Source organism: Pteropus medius, unplaced genomic scaffold (assembly GCF_902729225.1).
Source record: "Pteropus medius unplaced genomic scaffold, Ma_sr-lr_union100, whole genome shotgun sequence".
In the NCBI taxonomy this organism is placed as follows: Eukaryota; Metazoa; Chordata; class Mammalia; order Chiroptera; family Pteropodidae; genus Pteropus; species Pteropus medius.
Genome location: NW_024349802.1, coordinates 21,191,641 through 21,214,616, shown reverse-complemented (window position 1 = coordinate 21,214,616; position 22,976 = coordinate 21,191,641). Strand labels below are relative to the sequence as shown.

Sequence of the window (22,976 nt, the reverse complement as noted above, 5' to 3'; positions counted from 1 at the left end):
CCTCTTGGCTTTAAGATGTCCTTTGGCAAGAAGGGTGTTTTTGTCTACAGTCTACACAGACTGGTACTTTTTCTCTCATCACGTGCCTGGCTTGGGCCAGTGGACTGCTCTGTAACATGATCGCCGCGGCCAGCTTCTCCACCCACTCGGGTAACAAGGTTAGGTGGTTTCACGGAGATAGAAGCTGCCAAGTTAGGGGCTGACAGAGAAGAGAAAGCAGGCTTGAACTGTGGCTGGGACCTTGGAGGAGCTGGGAAACAACCCGCTGTAGAGGTGAGCGGAAGCTGTTGGGGAGGGTAGCTGTTTGTCAAGGTCAGGACAAATCCAAGTTCACTTAAAGAAAGGCAAAGTACGTTTCTCACCTCTGCCACCTCCTTGTCCTCTCCACTTACAGTACAGGTGAGATCTGTATCTAAACAATGCCCTAGGACATTTTCTTCCTTTCTCCCTCCCTCTCTTCTTTCCTTCCCTCCTAATTAAAATTTTTTTAATCAGTGGAAGATTGGCTTATAACATTATATAAGTTTCAGCTGTGCCACATTATAATTCGACATCTGTATATACTATATTATGCTCACCACCAAAAGTCTAGTTTCTATCCATCACCATACAATTGACTCCCTTTGCCCCATTTTGCCCTCCTTCCATCTCCCTTGCCCTCAGGAACCAATGATCTATTGTCTGCCTCTGTGAGTTTGCTTTTTGTTTATTTTCTTGTTTTCTTTTTTTTTATTCCACATGTGAATGAAATCATAGAGTATTTGTCTTTTTCCATCTGACTTATTTCACTTAGTATAATACCCTTAAGGTCTATTCATGATGTCACGAATGGTAAGATTTAACTTTTTATGGCTGAATGGTATTCCATTGTATGTCTATACCACATCTTATTTATCCATTCGTCAATGGATACTTAGGTTATTTCCATAGCTTGACTACTGTAAATAATCTTGCAATGAACACAGGTGTGCACATGTCTTTTTGAATTAGTATTTTATATTCTTCAGATAAATACCCGCAAGTGAAATAGATGGATCTTATGGTAGTTTGAGGAAACGCCATACTGTTTTTCATAATGACTGCACCAATTTACAATCTCACCAGCAGTGTACAAGTATTCCCTTTTCTCCACATCCTCTCCAGCACTTGTTCCTTGTCCTTTTGATGTAGCCATTTGAACGGGTGTGAGATGATATCTCGTTGTGGTTTTGATTTGCATTTCCCTAATAATTAATGATGTTGAGCATCCTTTCATGTGCCTGTTGGCCATTTGTATGTCTCCTTTGGAAAAATGCCTTTTCAGATCCACTGCCTATTTTCTGAGAGGGTTGTTTCTTGTTGTTGAGATATATGAGTTCTTTATATATTGGGGGTAATAATCCCTTATCAGATATATGATTTGCAAATATCTTTTCCCATTCAGTAAGTTGCTTTTTGTTTTGTTGATAGTTTCCCTTGCTGTGCAGAAGCTTTTTAGTTTGATGTAGTCTCATTTATTTATTTTTGCTTTTGTTTCCCTTGCCATTGGAGTTGAATCCACAAAACCATCACTAGGACAGATGTCCAAAGCTTAGTGTCTGTTTCCTTCTATGTATTTTGTGGCTTCAGGTCTTACATTCAAGTCTTTAACCCATTCTGAGTTAATTTTTGGTTATGGTTATAAGATGGTCGTCCAGTTTCATTCTTCTGCATGCAGCTGCTGGGATGTTTTCTCAAAGCACAGAGTCCCCTGCATGTCTCTCGGTAATGTCTGCATCCTCTGCGTGTGCACCATCTGTCTGCCTCCTCTGTAAGTCTTGTTTTTCTAGCAGTTGACAGGGCACTTCTGTCATATGGACTAGTTTCAGCTTTAAAATCATGTGGAGGAACTGTCTCCCAAGTAAGAACTCAAAAGAGGAAATCCAGCTGGAAGAGACTGGCAAGAAGCAACTGCAGTCAAATTGCCACTCCTCTCTAATTGCTGGGGTTGCCTGGAAGAGGTGCAACCAATTACCACAGTTTTTAAATTGTAAAGGCCTGAGATAGATGTGTGGCTTAGGAACTAGACAACCATGTCAAAGCTGTTTTGATGAAACATATGGGATGTAGCAGCAGTGGCTCTGGTTTAGAATTGCTAGTGGCCTGGTAGTACCTGCGGAAGATCCCACCTGTTTATGCTGTTCCAAAAACACGTGTAGGGCCGGGCAAAGTGTTAGGAAGCCCAGATCTTGCCAGAACAAATCAGTTCTGTTACCTAGTCTTAACAAAGGTTACTGGGTGAGAACACAGCGTGTGTAGATGGGAGTAAACAATAGGCCAAGGGTTTTTGGGGGTGTTCATACAGGCCCTTGGGGGCTTATAGCAAGCAAAGCAAGATTCAGACTTGTGGGTTGCTTCAGTTTCATGTGCAATACCAACTCAGTTTCCCTGGTTGGGATATAAAGATTCAATTCAATTTGGTAAAACAGTACTGCTCTGAGCATCAATTTCTGACTTTAGAAAGAAAATCATTAGTACAAAAAAAAGGTGGTAAAATGTTCACTAGCAAATGACAAAAAGGACAAAAAACAATGCTTTTTATTCATTTCCCCTTTCATTTATTCAACAAATATTTCCTGAGTGTCTGCTATATGCCAGGCTTGTGTTTGGCGCTGTGGATATAGTTACCAAGATAGGCAGGCTTTCAGCCTCCTAGGCATGCATTCAAGTAGATCAGTAAACTCCAGGTTTCGAGTACCTGGCAGCAAAAGCAGCAAAGAAAGGGAGCATGCCTAAAACGGTCCCAAGGGAGTTATTTTTGTCTCAGAGTTTAACCTTTCCCTTCATGCATTTCATCTTCTTACATGAATATCTTTTTCTTTAAAAGCCTCACTTACGCACAGACCTTGGTCATAGCAGTTCCTCAAAACTCTGTTCACCAGAGACTGTAAGCTGGGTAATTGCATTTTAGGTCAGACTCAGCCCCAGAGGCAGACGGCTCAGCTTTTTTTTTTTTTTAATACAAACAGTCTGAAAAACTAGGAATTCCAGTCCTCCTGTCAGCATTTCCTACTTGCGAAATACAATTTGTGCTATTCCAAAAATACATGTCACGACAGGCAAAGTGTCAAGGAAGCCTAGATTTGCAGAAACTGTAGAGTTCAGAACAAGTCAGTTCTGCTATCTGGGCCTATCTCCTTAGTTATAAAATGGAAGAAGTAGACCAGATGATCCATGAGGTCTTTTTCTTTTTTTTTTTTCTTTAAAAGTAAATAATTGTAATAATTTCATAAAATGGCTACAAAGAAATCCTACTCATTCACATAAAGATGATATATCTTATACCTATAAAATAGAAATATTCATCAACCATGTAGAATATCTAGGAACCTAGAATCTGAAAGAATCAGGCTACAAATAAAACTTAAACTCTGTCTGCTCCTCGCACCCTCACTCCATTCCCCATTCTGTATTCAGATCTTTGAGGTCGTGAACATCAGCTGTAGCCTCACTCTGTCAATTTACCTAGAGTGAGGGATTCTGCAGGAAAAAACTTGCAGTCAGAATCATCTGCTTTCAAAAGAAGCACACTAAAAAGTATCTAATTTAGATAATCTCTCAATATCTATCAAATTCCCTTTAAGGGGGAATCAATTCATTGTATTTAAGTATTAGAATCTTTATTTTTAGTGCATTTCATTTTTCTTTCCTGAATGCATTTCCATCATAAATGCTATTTAATACTTTCTTCCTGTATAATTTCTTATTTGGAAAATCAAAGTTATATTGTATTACTTCATTAGATAGGGCAAGAAGCATGTCTTATTCTTCTTTGTATCCCCTGTGCCTAGCATTGTATCTGGCACACAATAAATGTTTATTGAAAGGATGATTAATATTTTAGAGAAACATGTTCTATTTATCCTTTGGTGTTAAACACACGCACACAATATCTCATCCATTATTTGTGGCTAATAGAGGCTAATCTCATTTCCTTGCGTTCCTTTACAATCCCGATGCCTACCTTGCATTCATCAACATCAGCACATTCTATACTTTTTGCAGACTCAATCGGTATAATGAGCACTGAGTTCAAGTTCTGCCACTAAATAGCTGTGTAATGTGAAGTTGAATACTATATATCTCTAGTCCTCCATTTCTTCTAATAGAAAATGGGGCCATCAGAATAGATGAGCTTAAGACAACTTCTAGGCCTTCGGTGAGAGAATTCAAAAGGTAAAGAAAAAATCATAGGAAGTACAATAAAAATGTAATTATTATAGTACCTTAACATATTAAATATTTAATAATTGTTGTTGATTTTGTTTGCCAAAATTTCTAATTTGAGCACTACCACTGGCAAACAATTTTAAGGAACTTCTCTAGGTGAAGATACCTCTGCCCACTATGAAGTCTCCCCTAGAAACTTTCTGACTGTTTATTTAAAACTGAAAACATGTCTGCAGGCAGGTAGAGAGGCACAAAAAACAAGCTGCTTTGGCATAAAATATTCAGCAGAATGATAAGGTCTTGTAGCTTGGAAGAGTCAGCTACCTAAATAAGTATCTCAGGAAATAGCATATGGGCGTGTTGGCTTAGCCAAAGAACAAATAACATGTTAGGAAATACTTGGTTGCTCCTAATAAAATCAGATGTGAACAGATAAATGCTGTGACTCCTGCAGACAAAGGGGCCTTTTCACCATCCGAAGATAAAGTCACTTTCCTTTTGACCAGAAAGTTACGTGGAGCAGAGGGTTCCAAGGTCAAATTTATATATCAGCCCTAATCACGCAGTCTCAGTGACACTCACGTTCCATAACATGGACACCGTGAGCATCAGCACCCTGTCTTGTGAAATCCACCAGAGCTCCCTCCTTCCAGGGTCAAGGTCTTACTGTACTGGCGTCATCCTAGTCTCTCTTAGGTTTTGTTTTTAATTTTAATATCTGGTTCTGTTTATTTATAATTTATCCCCAGCCTCCATCTCAAAAGAGTTTGAGGTAGCTTCCAATGAAAAAGTATATACAATAGAACCACAGCAAATAAATAACTGATTAGAAACCATTGGGTACTCAATAACTACCTTTCGTACTGTTTTGAGAGTGGTGGGAGGCATTGTGATCTGTCGAGAAAAGGACCAGTTGCTTTAATGATATTGCTTTGCTTTTGAACCACGCAACATTGTTGGAGAAGAAACAGGGCACTGGTTCTTAACTGTCAGCCACCTTTAACAATCTAACGAAAGCCTGAAAAATAAACAGGGAAACATTGGCATATAATTTCAGTGGAGACAAAGACTTCTCAAAGCCCTTCAGGAATTGAATTGCATCTGATTTAGAGTAAATAGAGAGTTAATTACGCTATGTCTCTTCAGTAAAATATTATCTATGAATGGGCATTGAATTTGTTTAAAAATTTTTAAATGTTTCTGTAATTTTTCTGAATAAGTAAAATATGCTATGGTGCAAAATTCAAAATGGAAAAAAGGTACATAGTAAAAATGTAGCCTTCCTTCTACCCTGTCCCTCAGCTTCCCAGTTCACCTCACCAGAAGCCACAACTGTAACCAGTTTCATAGATATTCTTCCAGTGATAGTCTAATATTCTCTATATTATTTTATGCGTACATAAACAGCACACACATAAACACATGCACAGTTGCATGTGTTCTACACATTGCTTTTCTCACTTAGTACTTCTGGAAAAGAAACACAAAGCTGCCTTATTTCTTCTATGGCTGCAGAATGCTTCATTCCTGGATGTACTATAATTTATTTAACCCATCCTTTCTTGGTGGAATTGAAGTTGTTTCCAATTTTAAGCCACTAAAAACAATTTCACAATGAACATCCTTGTATATACCTCAGTTTTTATATACAGGACTATATAATAGGAAAAAAATCCTAAGAAGTGAGCATTAAATTTAATTGAGCATTAAATTTAACTCTGAGCTTACTGGCAGCCCAAGCAAAAAGGATGTGTGTGGGTGGGCACCCAAAATGATTGCTTATTTCTTTTTTGCATTCCACAAGAAAGCATACCACTTCTTCCAAAGAGGAAAATTTCCGTGCACTAATTCTTTCATAGGAATTTAACACCTGTATCCTCATAAAAAGTGCATTGCTTCTTTGAGGAAACTAAATAATGGAATAAGGAATATCTTTAATTGCTGGTTTGATATTCATGAGGCAGATTCTATACCTATCTTGATTTTTTTTTTTTTTTTGGCATGGTCTAATTAAAACCTAGCATTCCTTGAATGAGCTAAATCACAACCTGAGAGGGAAAGGTTCAGTTTTGAAGTTGGAGACCGTGTATCCAAGAAAGCCTGGCTATTGTCCTCCTTTAAAGATTTCTTGGGGATGCCAAATCTCCTGCCCTACTCGGTGTTTTCTTAGCTCTGGCCCAGAACTCTAGCCCCGTAGTTTCGATATGAATTTTATATCTAGACTGAGAGTTTCTCATTCATCTTTGTATCTTCAGGGCTCCTTGCACATAGTAAATTCTTTATAAATGTTCCTAGAAGGAATGGGTGAGCTTCTAAAGATCAAAGACCATGTTTCCTTTGCTTTGCAAGCTCTTAGCAAAGATAATGGTAACGATAAGACACTGGAAAAAAGTAAGCATGAGACTTTGACTTGTAAGGAAGTTCCTGTGGCATGGCATCACAGAAGGAGTCCTAGAAGCTTAAAAGACAGACAAACAAACAAATAAACCAATAGTTCCCTCAGCTTCTTTCTCAAACACGATGGTTATCTTCACAGGGTCAACAGAGCCTTCCACACTTCCTAACAAGCACTGAGGAGGGAAATCCATGGTGATATAAAGGTTCTATCTGTCTGCAAACGGTTTGCAGACATTTAGATATCCAAGTGTTGCCCAGCTTGCATTGTTTCCTTTAATATTTGCTTCCTTGTCATTAAGGCACTTGACAGGCTTAGTCTCAAAGGGACCTAGCACCACTACCTTCCTCATGCTTAATGATCTGTACTTTGGGGGACACCAGGCAGCAGGCAAACTTCAGGACTGAAAATGACCCTACCTCATCACAGAATCCTGGCACTGTGTGAAGGGCAGCTTCTCTGAATGGGGCTTTATTCACCTCGATGATGTGGGCCAAACTCAGAATCAGGCCAACCAGAATTGCTCTGGACAATAGAGGTGGAGAAAATCATTATTTAAAGGAGAATTCTTTGGAATCCTTATACGTCCAGATTATTAAGTAACATCTGTGGTCCTGGATGTGGGGCAGGGGTGTTTCCCATCCATTTGGGCTGAGACTTCCCATCCTGAAATGTTTGCTCAGCTATCCTTCCGAAAGCCTCAGGTGGTACAGAATATAACTATAGAACACCCCCTAAAACCACGGGATGTCAACAAGGAGTGAGTGTCAACAAGGAGTGAGTGCCTGCAGCTTCACTCCATTATTTCTCTTTTGTTGGTTTTCGTGAGAACTCACTGAGGCAGAACTCCACACCTATGAGCCAGGACAGGCCACCCTGCTGTCAGCCAGGCAGCACAGGGAGCTGGAAATGGGAGCAGGGATGGCAAAGAAGAAGGCCCAGATGGGGCTTGGGGTGGGGGAGGCGGTGGCTGTAGACTGGCTGGAATCCGTCCTTGGCTCCAGGCAGGTGGAGGGCCAGGACCACACCAAATGTCCTGGTGCCTTTTCTTAAAAAGATGCTCTCTCCCTGAGTGGGTATCAAATGTCCCAGGACTTCGCCCACAGGCTTTTTCTCCAAGTTAACTGCATCCCTCCTGCTGTAATGTAATTCACAGCGGAGATGGTGAGCAGCTTGCTTATCACCTCCTTCTGCTGTCCTAACTCTTCAAACTGTTAAAGGCACTTTATAGGTCACCATTCTCTCTTCCTTCTTTCAGCCTCTAAGAAATGTGGATCCAGAGAAGTAGTACATCCTAAGGTCATAGCTGGTAAACATGCATTTCAAATAATAAAAACAAGTATGATCATACACAAAAGAATAAAATGTCCTTAGAGATATAGGAAGCGGGGCCCTGATCCTGGCTTTGCCATCTATAAACTCTAGCCTCCTTTGACTAGGTTCCTTCATCCTGGTCACATGCAGGACCAGATGATCTGTTATGCTCCTCTGTAGCCAGGTTATGACACCCTTCGATAGGGACAATAATATGTGTTAATGAGGATGTAGAGAAATTAGAACCCTCATACACTGCTGCTGGGAAATGTACAATGGTACACCCACTTGGCAAACAGTATGGCAGTTCCTCAAAAGGTTAGAGATCAGTTACCATATGACCCAGAAATTCCACTACTAGCCACATATGTGTGCATGAATAGTCATAGCATTATTTATAATAGCCACAAAGTGACAACCCAAGTGTCCATCGACAGATGATCAGATAAACAAAATATGATCTATCCATGTGATGGAATGTTACTTAGCAATGGAAAGGAATAAGGTATTGATACATGCAACATCCTGGATGAACCTTGAAAATATTATGCTAAGTGAAAAAAGCCAGTCTCAAAGGACCACATATTGTATGATCTCACTTATATGAAATGTCCAGAATAAGCAAATCCATAAAACAGAAAGTAGATTAATGGTTGCCCAGGGCTATAGTGGGGGTAGGAGGACAGAGGGACTGAAAATGATGGCTCAGGGGGTGCAGAGTTTCTCCCACAGGTAATAAAAACATTCTAAAATAAATTGTGACAAGTGCACAACTCTGTGAATATACTGAAAGTCATGTAAATGTACACTTTTAAATGGGTAAATTGTATGGTATGTGAATTATATATCAATAAAGATATTTTTAGAAAGAAAGAAGAAGAAGAAATACAATTCTAACGTCTCCTCAGCTTCACCAGCAAAATTTTGGGCTTTTTCATGCTGATGGGTAATAAATATCTTATTGTAGTTTTAATTTTCATTTCTCTTTTTATGGGGGAGGTTCAACATCTATTCAGCCGAAAGTCCATTTACATTGATTTCTTTTTATCATATACTACATTCCCACATATATTTTTAGGTCTATTTCTGGACTTTCAAATCTGTTACATATGTCTGCCTATTGATGGGCTAGTCCCACAATTTTAATTATTAAAGCTTTATTATAAAACAGGTAGTGAGATACTCAACAAAGTCAAGCTGTCTATCAACCCAAGCACCCTCCCACCAAACCCAGCCACTGTCCGAAGCTGTCACCTTCCCAGAAGTCATTCATTGTTTCAAATATTAGAGAAACACTTGAAGTTTGTTATAAAACACTTAATAAGAATGCCAAGAAATATAATAGAGACTGAAAAAGGCCTAGTAAGAGATAGGCATGACTGAGACATGACCTCGAGAACAGTATCAGATTCCAAGGCTTACTGTCCTAACAATTTCTGTAAATACACTTACTGTTTGAATCATATCGAACAGTTTACAAAATGCTTCGATTTCAGGCAGGATGACCAACCCAGCCTATGGGTGGTCATCTGACTTCACGAAGGCTAATTATGCTGTCAGGCAATTCAGGAGCAGAGCTCTGGGCTTCTGCCCTGGGAGACAGTGGGGGTTCAGAGGACAGAGGTTTCTTCTCAATGAGACAAGGTCCTACGGGAGACAGAGTGAAGCTATGCAAAAGGATCTGTCACAGCCCATCTCCGAGAAAGCCAATTCCAGGCAAAGTCCCATTGCCCGCCCCCTGATCATATCACTGTTGCCCAGAGCAATTCACTCTCTGGTGGTGGGGCTCATTGGAAGATTTTTTTTAACTCCCTAGTGATTTTAATGAGTAGTCAGCATTAAAAATCACTGCTGGCCATTCTCCTTGACTTTGTTCATTCTCTACCTCGTTAGTCGCATGTGAAAATGACATCCAGGCTCACCTGTGCTTTCTTATTCCAGATGAAGGGAGAAGCTGGAAGTAAGCTACATGATGAGAAGCCAAAGCAGGTAAATGCCAGCACCATGCCCACCAAACTGGTGAGAATGCAGCCAGAGACTCATTCCATATCCGTGCTTGCTATACATCTGACATCTCCCCCAAAGTTTAGGAGTAGCCGACACACTGGTAATGTGCTCATTTCAGTAGCTGAGCCAAGATCACTTGACTCCAAGCTGCCTTGTAACCAAAGCCCCTTTGCCTGCATGAGGTAGCAAACTGCATGAAGGTAGTTAAAAAGCTGGATAACTCTCCTATCATTGTCTCTTGGCTCTTAGAATGCCCCACGCCATGAGCTTTTGGGGTCACCCCTTTCTAGAACTGCTCTGGGGACAAGAGGGGCCCACCGGGGGCTGGGAACTGGGGCTGGGAACCAGCTCTCGCCCCCAGTTGACTCCTGCATGCTCCTGAACTTCAGAGATCTCTGTCCTAGTTATAGTCCCTTCAGTTGGGCTGCGGGAGGGAGAGAAAATACCACAAACCCTGAAAAAATATCTAATCCTATATATGAAATTGAAATTTTTAATCTGATTTAGCTTAATTTGATTAAACTCAAATGAAAAATTCCCGGCGAGTCTGGAAAAGTTCATGGAAGGGATCCTCTGAATCTTAGAAAGGAATAAGCGCAAAAGCCCAAGGTAACCTGCCTGACAAGCTTGTGGTCCTGTGAATCCCTCTCTCCAGGAGAGGGAGAGGGAGGGAAAGAGAGGGAGAGACTGAGAAAGAGAAGCTCATTTCCAGAGCTCAAGACCCTGAAGAGCACTAGCCCTTCAAAAACTTTTCACTGGCCATGGAAAATGACCCACTTCTTTTTGGTCTTGTGATCAAAAGAGGGATGGGGTAAGCCAAGAGGAAATGATTCAGTGCGGATTGCTCTGAATGAGTCATTGAAAACAATCTGCTTCTTCAGATCTCAAAAGTCTGGATTAGAATGATTATAATCAGCTGACCCCCATGATAGCCCCCACCCCTCAAACGTGGCCCAATTCACTGACTTCAGATGAGCCTCAGGCACATATGTGTAGGGACTGCCACCTTCCAGTTCTCTCCCACGAAGAGAGTATGAGCAGACTACAACTGGGCTTAGAAACATGAGATGTGAGGGACATTTGTAATTCCTGACTATGGCATAATGGAAATCGGTGACTCACCTGACAGCCATTATTGTCCTTCTTCATGTCTGAGACCTTCTCGTTTGAGCATTGTACTTGCAGTGATCTCTGCTTTAGGCTCTTGGAGGAGAAAATAATAAGAACCTCCCAGTGATTGCCAGTGGTCTGTTCTTTGCCCCTAGAACTGCTGGCAACCTTGGCTATTCTTGCTGGAAGGCAGAGGAATTATTAAAAGTCAGACCGCATGTTCACTCACTCTTTTCTTCAAGGGCAAGAGGGTAATGGGGATGGGAAAATAGCCCTGGCCTATGAATACAGTGAAGTGCCTATGTCCTCAGTAAGGATTCTGCAGATCCTTATGTGACAGCAGTCTCACTCAGCCTCGCCTGCCCATTGGAATTAGCTGGGGAGCTTTTAAAAACCTAAGGCCCAGGCTCCGCCCCAGAGATGCTAATGTAGTTAGGTTAGGGAAGGGCCTGGACAACTGGATTTTTAAAAAGCTCCCAGGTGATTGCAGTGCCCACATAATGAGCATCTTTGTTCAACTAGAGGACTGGTGACAAAATCCCACAGCTATTGGAAGGCTCACCTGCCCTTCTGTGGGTGCTAGGATTGCCTGCCAGTTTCTCTGGAGTCAGATTGGTTCCCTTCCCTCCCCCAACCTTGAGCTCTAATTTTCATAAACACACCCATATGCCACCTGAAAGCTCTTGATAAGGACAAGCCTCCCACAGACACTGAGAAAAGGTCAGCAGATGTTTCAGTGCTGGTGTGATTGAAATCTTGAGTACACATCGCTCCTGTCAGGCCTCAGCAGTGAGCTGTGTGTGAAGGCAAGAGGCTTTCTGGGGCCTGACACTTTCTCGTCCTCACCAGGAGGGACATATCTGGGGCTCCATGAGGAGGACAGCTTTCATCCTGGGCTCTGGCCTTCTCTTGCTTGTGGCCTTCTGGAACTCAGTCACATGGTGAGTCTGCTGGGCCAGCTTTAATTCAGGCTCTGGGGGCAGTGCGGTGGTGGTCTGAGGGCAGAGAATGAAATGAGGGGCTCTTTGCCCACTAGTCTTCACCCAGAAACCTGAGTGATTTTTCTTCCAAGGCATCTTCAGAGATTTTGGGGTGCTTCTGGCCACTTCTGGCAAGCCCAGTGGGAGAGGCTGCTGTCCACATTTGAAGGGAAGGAGTGGATGCTCTTCATGATGGGTGAGCTTCCAGACCACCAGCACTTAGGGTTTGGGTACATAATTATAGTTTAAATCTTTTTCTATTGTTTTGTTCTCTATCTTGGGACTTCTCCGCTTATCATTACAAGAAATAAAGACTTAAAATTTAAGACAGTGGTCACCCCTCAGAGTGTTACACTTGTGGGCAGCATGGAATGGATGTTGAAGGATATCCAATAAAAAAAGCTGAGAAATTGAGACCACCCTCTTCCCAAAAATGAAAAGAGAAATAGTTTGTATGAAAATGAAGGCATGTTCAGAGCAATAATCCTGCTTCTAGATGTCAAGTCCACAAGTGCAGAGAGATGCTCTATGTCATATGAGGTTGTGTCCTTGCACCTGGTGCCATCTACCTCTTAGGGCTGGAGAGCAAGTCATCACTCAAATGTTTACTAACTGTGAATGGCTCAAAACAAGCCTACGAAAACATAGTGGAAGAAAAAGCCATTTCATCACATTTATAACAGCGTTATCTACAACGGTGAATGTCCTCAATCATTCATTCACTCAATATTTATTAATGTTATTCTATGCCAAACTCGTATGGAGGTTATAGAGATATTTAAGATAAAGCGCTTGTCGCCTCCATCAAAACACTTTATCACGGTCTAGAAGGGGAGATAAAAAAAAGTGCCAGTTGTCACAAAGCAAAAGTACAAATAAAATGTCCCTGATGATTGTTGTCAGCTAGAAGGACTGAAAATAGGCTGAACATTAAATATAAATAGGTTCCATGGACTCTTAAGCAGTCATTGAAAAGAACAATGCAGATTGCAAATGTATATGGGGAAAGTGGAGGGAGAGCATTTTTATCTATTTCTGTTACAGTGATGGGAAAACTACCTCTCACCTCAGTGGTAAGCAAATATCGGAGAGAGGAAATATTTGCAATTTTAAGTGTTAGAGCTGGAAGGAAGTTCAAGATCATCTCTTGTGGTTTTCATTCTGTATTCCTCAAGGAGCCCTTAGATTTCCAAGTAACAACCATCTTGATTGATGGCCCACTAGGCAACCACCAACTTAACATTTTTTTTTTGAAGTCTGTTATTTTTGAGACTAAAAATAAATGCACGCTTACATGCTCATTGTTAAAATAAAAAATCAGACAATTCAAATAAGCATAAAGAAGGTGAAAAATCACCCATTCTCCCATATTCAAGAAATGACCACTGTTAATTATTAGTATAGATCTTATATTGGGTATATGGTTTAACTTATAAGACACTAAATTTAAATATATATTTTTTTTTCATTAAATAAAGTGTGGACATCTTCCCATGTCAATTAATATAGGTTTACTTAGTATTTAAAGCTGCCCAGTCCAACCAATGTATGGAAATACTCTCTTTGGTCCATTTCTTATTAATGGACATTTAGGCTGCTTAAATGTTCTGTGATTTAAAAAATGCTGTGATGCACATTTGTGCATGAATAGATGTGTGTCCTCTATTCCTTTCTTCCTTTGTTGGCCTGTCTCTCTGCCTCTCTCTCCCTCTCTCTTTTTTTTCTTCACTTTCAGATACTGCCAAATTGCCCTCCAGGATATTTGTAGCAATCATATTTCCCCACAGTGCCAGCCAAGTATTATTCCGTTATCAACAGCCACAAGGCACTGTGGTTGATGGAAGAGGGATACAGAGACACAAAGTAAAATGTTCTTGCCCCTTAGATACTGAATTTAGAGAAGGAGGGAAAACATGGAAAAGAAAGTTAATAGTATAAGAGTTAGGTAACGTTGTAATGTCACTCACATAACTGCCAATTGAGGTGGACAAAGTGGTTTTTTTTTTGTTGTTCATCATAGGACATCAGCGATGTTTGGAATGACTTCATGGAAGAGTGGGATGTGAAGCAAAGAGCCATATCTAAATTTTAAGTCTTAATCAGCATTTTCTAACAGATCCTGCATAATGTCAGAGCTGTGGAATGTTAATTGGTGGGGTGGCTGTGTAGTATATCATCCAAATGGGGCATTCCTGAGAGTAAATGAGGTGCTATTAATAATTATGCTAGAATGACAGATGTCAATAGAAATTATCCTGGGCAAACAGAGCTGCATTGCCATCCTATTCTTAGTGTTCTAAGAAAACAGTCCTAGGGTAAAAAATAAATAAATAAAAGACTGGGAAAGGTTGAGTTTAACAGTCAAACGAGTTTCTTTGCTGCAGGAATCCTCAGAGCTGTTAATATACTAATATGGACCATGACCCTCCAAGAGAGTAGTGTATGAAGGCTGTTGAACCAAGAAGCCCCTTGAGAGATGCTTTTTCTACTTCGGAAAATGCTGACTAGACACCTGAAGTCTCACTGCTCAGTGAGCAGAGTAATAGGGGTTAGGTTCCCCAACTGACTCCTAGTCCAGTGGTCATCGTGAATACCTTTGCTTCTCCCTTCCTTGGAAATTCATCAAGGATTCAATGGGCACAGACTCCCAAATGTCAACCTAAATTTATTTATATTTTAGAGCATATAGTTTATTACTTTTTTTGGTGGGTGGGGAGGAGTCACCAACCATCTAGAAGATTGTTGTCCCCATTTTACAACTAAGAAAATAAGTAGAGATGCTCCTTAAGTGATCATCCAAGTTCCCCCATCTAGTTTGTCACCCAGGACTAAAAGAAGGTCCCTTGGCCCTGAGCATCAAGATCTCCTGGCAAGAGACTGTCTACAGTGCCACTGCAGTCACCAAGTGTGTGTCCAGTTAATCCAGGTGCTGTGAGAACCTGAGGTTGTCCTGACTCCTTCTGCTTCCTGACCTTAGGTGCCACCCAAGTGCCCAGTCTGTTCTTCTGGAGCTTCAATGGGCTGCTTCTGGTGGTAGACACAACCGGGAAACCCAGCTTCATCTCCCGCTACCGAATTCAGGTTGGCAAGAACGAACCGGTAAGTGTTGCCGCAGCTCCTCTTGGTCAAAGCCCAGAAAGCAGGAACTAAAGCCACATTCGAAATTCTCATCGCTGACCCAGGAGGGACCGTGGCAAGTTATGGTGTACAAGCCTCCCCTAATTTAGAACGTTAAAGAGAGGAACTCATTTGACCCAAATCTCAGAACCAGCCGGGCATGACCACTGTTGCAGTCTTCCGATACCCGGCCCCACACCATCCCTGCCTGTGCCACCCCACAGCACTTCCGTCAGCATTCTACAAACAGAAAGATCGGCTCCGCCTGGCACTGCGCTGAGTCCCAAAGATATCAGGCAGCTCCATCCTCAGCCACAGGAGCAGGGACAACAATGGCTAGCTGCTGAAACCACAGATAACAGCCGTCATGAGTGAGACCGCTGTGGACTCAATGGCCGACCCACTGTACCAGATGGATAGTATGGATTCTGAATGTGTGGGTGGTGACTGTTTTCAAACAGGTCCTCCTTCCTGGTTATTCAATTCAACCAACGATACTTAGCTCATGCATGACAAATAAGGCCCAGACTATGCTTATGAGGAACCGCTGGCCAGGAGGTGAGAGAAGGCGGCATGCACGCCGACTTACACAGCACTGGGCAGTGAGCCCCACTGCTCCCGGAGCCCAGCGTGGTGCTCTGACAACCTCCAGGAGCCTTTTCTTATTCAACAAGGAAGAAACTGATTCTTCAACCCAAATTCCCAGCTCCACCCAAATCACATCCTGGCTTCCTTCCCAGAGAAGACGATCATCTTTTAATGATTAGCCCAGGTGCTTGGGTGAATCATCTCAGTTCTCAGCGTTCTGCCCCAGCCCAGTCCTCCAGAAAACAGAATGGGTGAAAAATAGTGCCCTTTGACCCACATTTTTCGAAAGCCCCTTATTGAGCCAGAGCTGCTGGCTTGGTTCATAGTCCCTCTTGGGACAGGAGCTACCAGCCAGCTAGAGGGTTTCCTCCAGGTCCAACTTATCCTCCAGCGTATTGCAAAAGTTGCAGTTCAGAAAGGAGGAGTGACTAGCTTAAGGCCAGACTGCTGCCTGGAAACAGAGCCAGGGCTCCTCTCACCTGACTCCAGGTCCAGTGCTCCTACACCATGTGCATCCTCAGGTGGACATGCAAGTAAGAAGGAACCCTGAAGTCATTTAGTCTTTGGCTGATTCCAGGAAAGCCTGACCCCTGACCTAAGACATCAGAAACAGATCCGCAATTGGGACCTGAATGCTATGGGCGGTCATAAAACCTGTCCCTGGTCTGTTCACCTTTCTGTTCTCCTGGAGAGCTAAGTCACACTTCCTCTTCTCTCCTCAAATCCCCAACATCTCCTCCCCTAACCTCCGGGGACAGGATGGCCTTGCTTCCTCTTCTCTAAGTGAATTGGAGGAAGCAGAAGAGGACTCACACATCAGCCTACGAGCAGTACCTACACACACGCTCTGCCTTCCCACCTGATCCAACAGGTGAGCGCTCCTTGCTCCTATTACAGCCGTCTCTCCACTGCCTGTGCGCCACACCCCATTACTTCTTGTTTACGTCCAAAGTGCTCCAGCAATTCTCTCTTCTCTTTCACGTATCTTTTCTTTCTCCCACTTCAAGATTATTCGTCTGTGGACTATCACCAACATGCTGTAATTTTTCCCATCTTAAAACCAAACACAAACCCTTGACTCCATCTCCCATTCTCATTGCCACTCATATTTTTGCTCCCCTTTGCGACAAAGCTCTTTGAAAGAGCTGTCTATAGAGTTTCCATTTCCTCTCTGTCCACTCTCCTTTTCCTAACATTTTGTAATTATGAAAAAATTGTAAACATATATACAGAAGTTGAATAAGTAGTGTAATGATCACTTATTTACACATCACCTAAATTTTAAACATCTACGTTTGCTTCATTAATATATAAAGATATAAACATCTATGCCTCTAAAACTTTTTGCTTACCACTTTGAAGGTAAAGTTCCAGACATCATAAAAGTTCACCTTAAATCCTTCAGCCTGCATCTCCTCAATCACAAAACCATTATCTCTGAAGTCAGTCAATACACACAGTACCTGGAAAAGCTGGAGGAAGAGGGGAGCTTGAAGTTTGAGGGCCACCATGAACCCAGGCTCACCTTGGGGTCAGAAACCTCTCCAGCTTGCAGAGGGAGCTCAGGGAGGAATCCCTTCTGAACAATCCTAAACCACCTCATCAGGCCCCAGGAAATGACTTGAAGTCATGGCATTATTCCTGGGACCATCAGTGCTCTGACGAAGAGAAAGAAGGTTCAGGGGTTACTGATTCTTGGGGGAATGCTGGCTGTAGTATTGAGGTTCAATGGGGTATGGACATTTAGGGCCAGCTCTTCACAGGGACCTTGAAGAGAATGCTCAGGCAGGCCCCCATCCTGACAGCTCTACCGTGAAATCCAGGAGGACCAGGTCACAGAAAGTTAGCCAGGAGGGCAGATAGGTGGCTACCTGACTCACCTCCTTCTGCACTCTGGGCCTAGTCCAGTGAGGCTGGACCTCATGAGGAGACCTTGATCTCTGCATCTGATCATGGTCAAGGTTCCCTGGATGCGGAGGAACTAAAAGGCTGAATGAGGACATCAACCTGAGAGATGACAGCCTTCTTCAATCACCGTGAAGGCTCCCCAGGGTGCCTAGCAGGAGTACGCTGGGCTTAGCCAAGAAACGGGAGGACAGTGGTGACAGTCGCAGAACCAGGAGGAAGGCAGGCCCAGACAGAGACTTAAGGCTGCTGAGAGGGGAACTTCTAAAGGCGGGAGCATTACCAGACAGTTCTACCCCTGGGCTGGGTAGTAGTCAGGGCCGCCTGGCTACCACCAAACATCACTCCCAGCATCCAGCCCTGAATGAGGCCTTCCTGTGAGCAGGTCACAGGGGAGCCTAGTTTCTAGAAGGGAAAGACCTATTTCTCACACTCTCATCCATCTTCCTCCTTCCTTCCCTCGGGCAGGTGGACCCTGTGAAACTACGCCATTCCATCCGCACAGTTCTCTTCAACCAGTTCATGATCTCTCTCCCCATGATGCTCGTCCTCTATCCCATCCACAAGTTGTGGGGAGACCCCTGCCGTCGAGAGCTGCCCACTTTCCACTGGTTCCTCCTGGAGCTGGCAATCTTCACTCTGATCGAGGAGGTCATGTTCTACTACTCACACCGGTGAGCGGGCCCCTCGCTCTCCTACGACTCACTCACAGACGAGGAAACTGAGGCCCCAGAATTGTAGACCAAACCACCTGCCTTAAAAGGCTCCTATTACTTAGTTAACACGAAGACAACTCCGTTCTACAACTGACAACTTGAGACAAGCAAGGAATCTCCAGAAAAGGAAGAGCCTTCTCCATTCGTGTGCAGCTGGGCTCTTCCCATTCGTTTCCTTGGTGAATCCTTTCTGGACATCATCCCCATTTTACAGTTAATACAACTGAAGTGGAGAGAGGCACATTATGCAGCACGAGAGGTGGGGTTAGAACTCAAAAGCAGGTCTGAGTGCCGATCCAGTGTGTTTCCTATCACCTTTGGTTTCTCACGGTCTGGTGGGGGAGAGAGGGAGGGAGATCGGCAGATTTTAACTCTTGGCTATCTTCCAGGCTCCTTCACCACCCAACATTCTACAAGAAAATCCATAAGAAACACCACGAGTGGACAGCTCCCATTGGTGTGATCTCTCTCTACGCCCACCCTGTCGAGCACGTGGTGAGTAGAGCTCCCCTCTCCCTAGAAGCAAAGAGCACAGGGAGGGCCCCAAACACCTCCCCTAAGGTCTCCTGCAGAGAATTAAAGCACTCTAGCTCCTTCCTTCTTCCCATTAAACAGCTCTCACTCATTGACTTAGCATATGCCAGGCTATTCTAGATGCCCGAAATTAAGTTAATTTATATAACAATCTCCCAACCTTTCTGATCCTGTTACTTCTGAGGAAGTTGAGGCTCAAACCATTAATAACATGTCCCAAGTCACAAAGGTGAACAATTCCAGCAAAGGTCCTGCAGTTCTTTCAGCTTCTCCAGACCTGAGCCAAGGAAGTCCTCCTGGTACCACCCTAGGGCAACGGGAACACCTGACTGGATCCTCTCCATCTCCCTGGGGCCCACCCTCAAACAGCCTTCTCCTTGCAGGTCTCCAATATGCTGCCGGCGATAGTGGGTCCCCTGGTAATGGGCTCCCATTTGTCCTCCATCACCATGTGGTTTTCCTTGGCCCTCATCATCACCACCATCTCCCACTGTGGCTACCACCTACCTTTCCTGCCTTCACCCGAATTCCACGACTACCACCATCTCAAGTAAGGTCCCCATCCCCATCGTGGTTCCCTGGGGAATAACTTCCACCATCACTCCTGGAGCTTTTGCTGGCAGACACTGGCGTTTGTTTAACTGTGGACGCTAGTGGAGGGAGAGGTCTGGAGGTGGGGAAATGTAATGACCGCACTGGGATCCAGACCACCTTGCCCTTTCCTTCTGACACTGGATTTCCCTGCAACCAGGTTTTTAACCTTTATTTGGGTCCTGGACTCTTTGAGTGCCTCACGTAAGCCATGGGCACTGTCGGGGGGAACTCTGCACGCAGTTCAAGGGGAGTTGTGTACTGTCTGAGCCTCCAGGCTTTTTCAAGTGTGGTCTGTGAACCTACACCAAAAATCAGCCTGAGATGTGCCTCATATGCAGGATCTTGGGTTCCATTCTAAATAAGCTGAAATTGATGTGTCTGGGGGATAAGGAGACAGGGCCTGGAAATCTACATTTTAATAAGTGTTCCAGGGGATTCTGTGCAAGTGGTCCTTGAACCTACCTGAACAAGCTGAGTTCTGCCACAGGTTCTGACTTGTGTGCATCGCAATCACATAGAGAGCTTTTCAGAGGATCTCAGATTTTCATTCTGGAGGAGCTCCAGGAATATGTGCAACTCCTCGGATTATTCTGATGCATATGGTCAGCACTGTTGGGACAGGTGTGAGGTAGGAGGGCTTAGGAATGCACGAGGCTGGCACAAATGGAGATCAGTGTGCAGACCTCTAGCACTCTCTTCTCTCCTCCAGGTTCAACCAGTGCTATGGGGTGCTGGGTGTCCTGGACCACCTCCATGGGACTGACACCGTTTTTAAGCAGACCAAAGCCTACGAGAGACACATCCTCCTGTTAGGTTTCACTCCACTCTCCGAGAGCATCCCTGACACCCCAAAGAAGACAGAGTGAGAAGACCTGAGTGCCATCCTGGCTGTACCCTCGGCAGTGGACTGATAAGGTGGCCTGAGGCCTCCCGATCGCACTTAAAGACTAGCTCCTTCAGCCACTCGCTAATTAATGACAGCACTGAGGGCAGGGGCAAGGCCGGAGGTCAGCTTCCAGGAAATTCAGGGCCAAGGTTGGAGCCAGGACTCTCACAATTGCCCTGTTGTCCCTCAAGGGACCAGGAGTTAGCTTAGGGAATAGTAAAAAACTGCTCCCCAGGGAAGAAACCTCCTGGCAAGTTCCCATGATCCTCTGCTGTGACAGGGAAGAGGGACCCCATATGACTCCTGTGCAGGCAAGATGTAGAAACTGGCAAAGGTGATAATGAGACTGGAGGCTACATGGCTTCAGAGAACTCCTTCCGGTGCCAGGGACTGGGGAAACCAGAAGATAATGCTTTACTTCTTCCTGTCCCAAAAAGCTTTTCTCACAACCTACTCAAGTCAAGGCCCAGACACCCTGGCAATAGCAATGGGGGCCAAGTCCCTACTGCTCCCTGCCCCTCCCCCACCACATAGTCTGCTGACTCACTGCAAACCGTTATCCCCTTCTGAAAAGGAAAATGTCAATCACAGGAGCTCCTCCCTGGATTGCAACTGAGATAGATAGGTGCAGACCAAACCCCAGTACATTCAGCCATACATGGCAACAGAAGGCCAAACCCTATGGACTTGCCCAGCTGGGGACCCTTTTATCCACAAAGAGTCAAAGTTGCTGACCTTTGGGGACACTCGGCTGAAGCCCCTGATTAGCCTCTCTGAAGCAGGACCAGAGGCTAGAACCCTCTTCCTTCAATGAGAATGCAAGAAAAACTTGGCTTAACAAAAGGACAAAATCCTCATTTAACCCCAAACGATTAGTCAGTTGTTTCGACACCATTTATTCAGGGTGATTTTTAGCAGTGATGCTTTTCAAATGAAATCTTACCAGGGACTTTATTCTAAAACCAGAGCTGCTAGGGTTACAGTCCCCGCCTCGGCCACTGACATTGCCAGGAACCCTGTGGTCCCAAAGAACAGTCTGAGGACCACTCTGACTTGAAAGGCCACCCTTGTCAGTTACTAAATTCTTATACGTACCTGGGTCTATTCCTGAACTTTCAGTTCTCTTATGTCATAACCATCCACTATAGTTTTATAAAAAATACTTTAACATCTGATATGACCAAGTCTCCAGGTAGAACCATCAAAAAGGACTATTTCCACAGGAACCCAGAGGACCTGCCCAGTGGGCCAACCGGGCACTTAACCAGGAAGCGTCCTCTCTGGCCTTCCAAAGCCCCACCCCCCTACCCACTTCTGGCACTGGTGGACCCGGCCCCTCCCTGGGACACCTTTGCCCTTAGCTTGAAGTACAACCTCTGGATCAATGTTATTAAGTTATCACAACTGCTGGCCTATACCCACGACCTGTTCCTACAGATTTGGGCAACAGCCCATCATCTTCAGAATACTTATGGTTAGGAAACGAGGAGCTTGGAGAAAGAGTAAGAAAGGAAACATGTTTTCCCCTTAAGGTGTTTGGATTTTGAAATTACTGCAGGGAATGTTGGGAGACAAGAGGCTGGCCTCCTCTCACCTCTTTCAGCAGGCCAGTGGTTGGGGTTGGGCCCCGTCAGAGGGGCCCAGCCCTATCCTCTTCTGCATCAAAAAGAAGGACCTCTGAGGTTGGTAAACAAATACGGCTCAGAAAAGTCTGAGGTCTCAAATTCCCAGCAGAAATGTGAAAGGGTGGAAGCATGGAAAATAAACTGTCTCCTTTTAACTCTATTAGATACTTGTGTTTTTTTTTCCACAATGACTCATTCCAACACTCACGATCACACGGCATGTGAGAACTACAGCAGCACAATCAAGACCGATTGGTGGCCCCTGTCGTAAACACTCCTAACAGGTGGAAGCATGGCTGAATTACCCGTCTCACTGTCCAAATCAGTCTGCAGAAGCCGTGGCCACTATCTCCCAAACTCTTCTTTGGCCTCTGCAAGACATTGTACATATTAAAGTACCTGCCTACCTGACAGATGGTAGAATTCTCTGGAAAACCATTTCTGATGAGATGTTCAAGTGCCAGGTACTGTAGACAGTTGTCAGATGAGTAAATAAGGCCACACCTCATTTCAGTTTTATAATTAAACACCTAGGCCAGACTGGCATTCAGATGTTACTACCGTCAGCACCTGGCCTCGTGGTCAGGGAAAAGACACCAGTAGCCCAGAGGCCAGTCAGGAGGGGAGCTGATGCTCACTGTTCTATCCCTCCCTGGCATCAATCCCCAGGGTTCAGTGGTTGACCTGGATTCCTTAAGGTCAGAGTGTTGAACTGTTACTCCTCTACACCCCACCAGGAAATCTGTTCGATGAGGGGCTGTGCCAACCCTCCTGTGAGAAATCACAGCAATCTTCAACTTCTTCCCACAAAGCCAGGCTACAGCCAGCACAGGAAACCCTGAAATTCTGTTGGATAGCGTCTCTGTTCTGTGGCACTGGCTATAGCTCTAACATCTCAGAACACAAGGTGAACATGAATTCAATGCTGGCAGAAGCTCAAAGACTACTGAGGACTTCACCTGGCTGCATTAGCAGCCTCGGCAGCTCTCTGAGGAGCCCCATGCCTTATCCAGACTC

General features: G+C 44.0%; 1 protein-coding gene across 1 annotated transcript; it reads left to right on the top strand.

Annotated features, from left to right (window-relative positions):
• FAXDC2 (fatty acid hydroxylase domain containing 2) lies at window positions 1-22,119 on the top strand. The gene is given in 9 exon segments (XM_039836677.1): window positions 1-273; window positions 9,839-9,886; window positions 11,864-11,955; window positions 12,087-12,190; window positions 14,972-15,093; window positions 18,073-18,278; window positions 18,710-18,815; window positions 19,238-19,404; window positions 20,158-22,119. Coding segments are annotated over 9 exon segments (1,260 nt in total). The 5' UTR covers window positions 1-15; the 3' UTR covers window positions 20,315-22,119.
• Window positions 22,120-22,976: the final 857 nt, after the last annotated feature.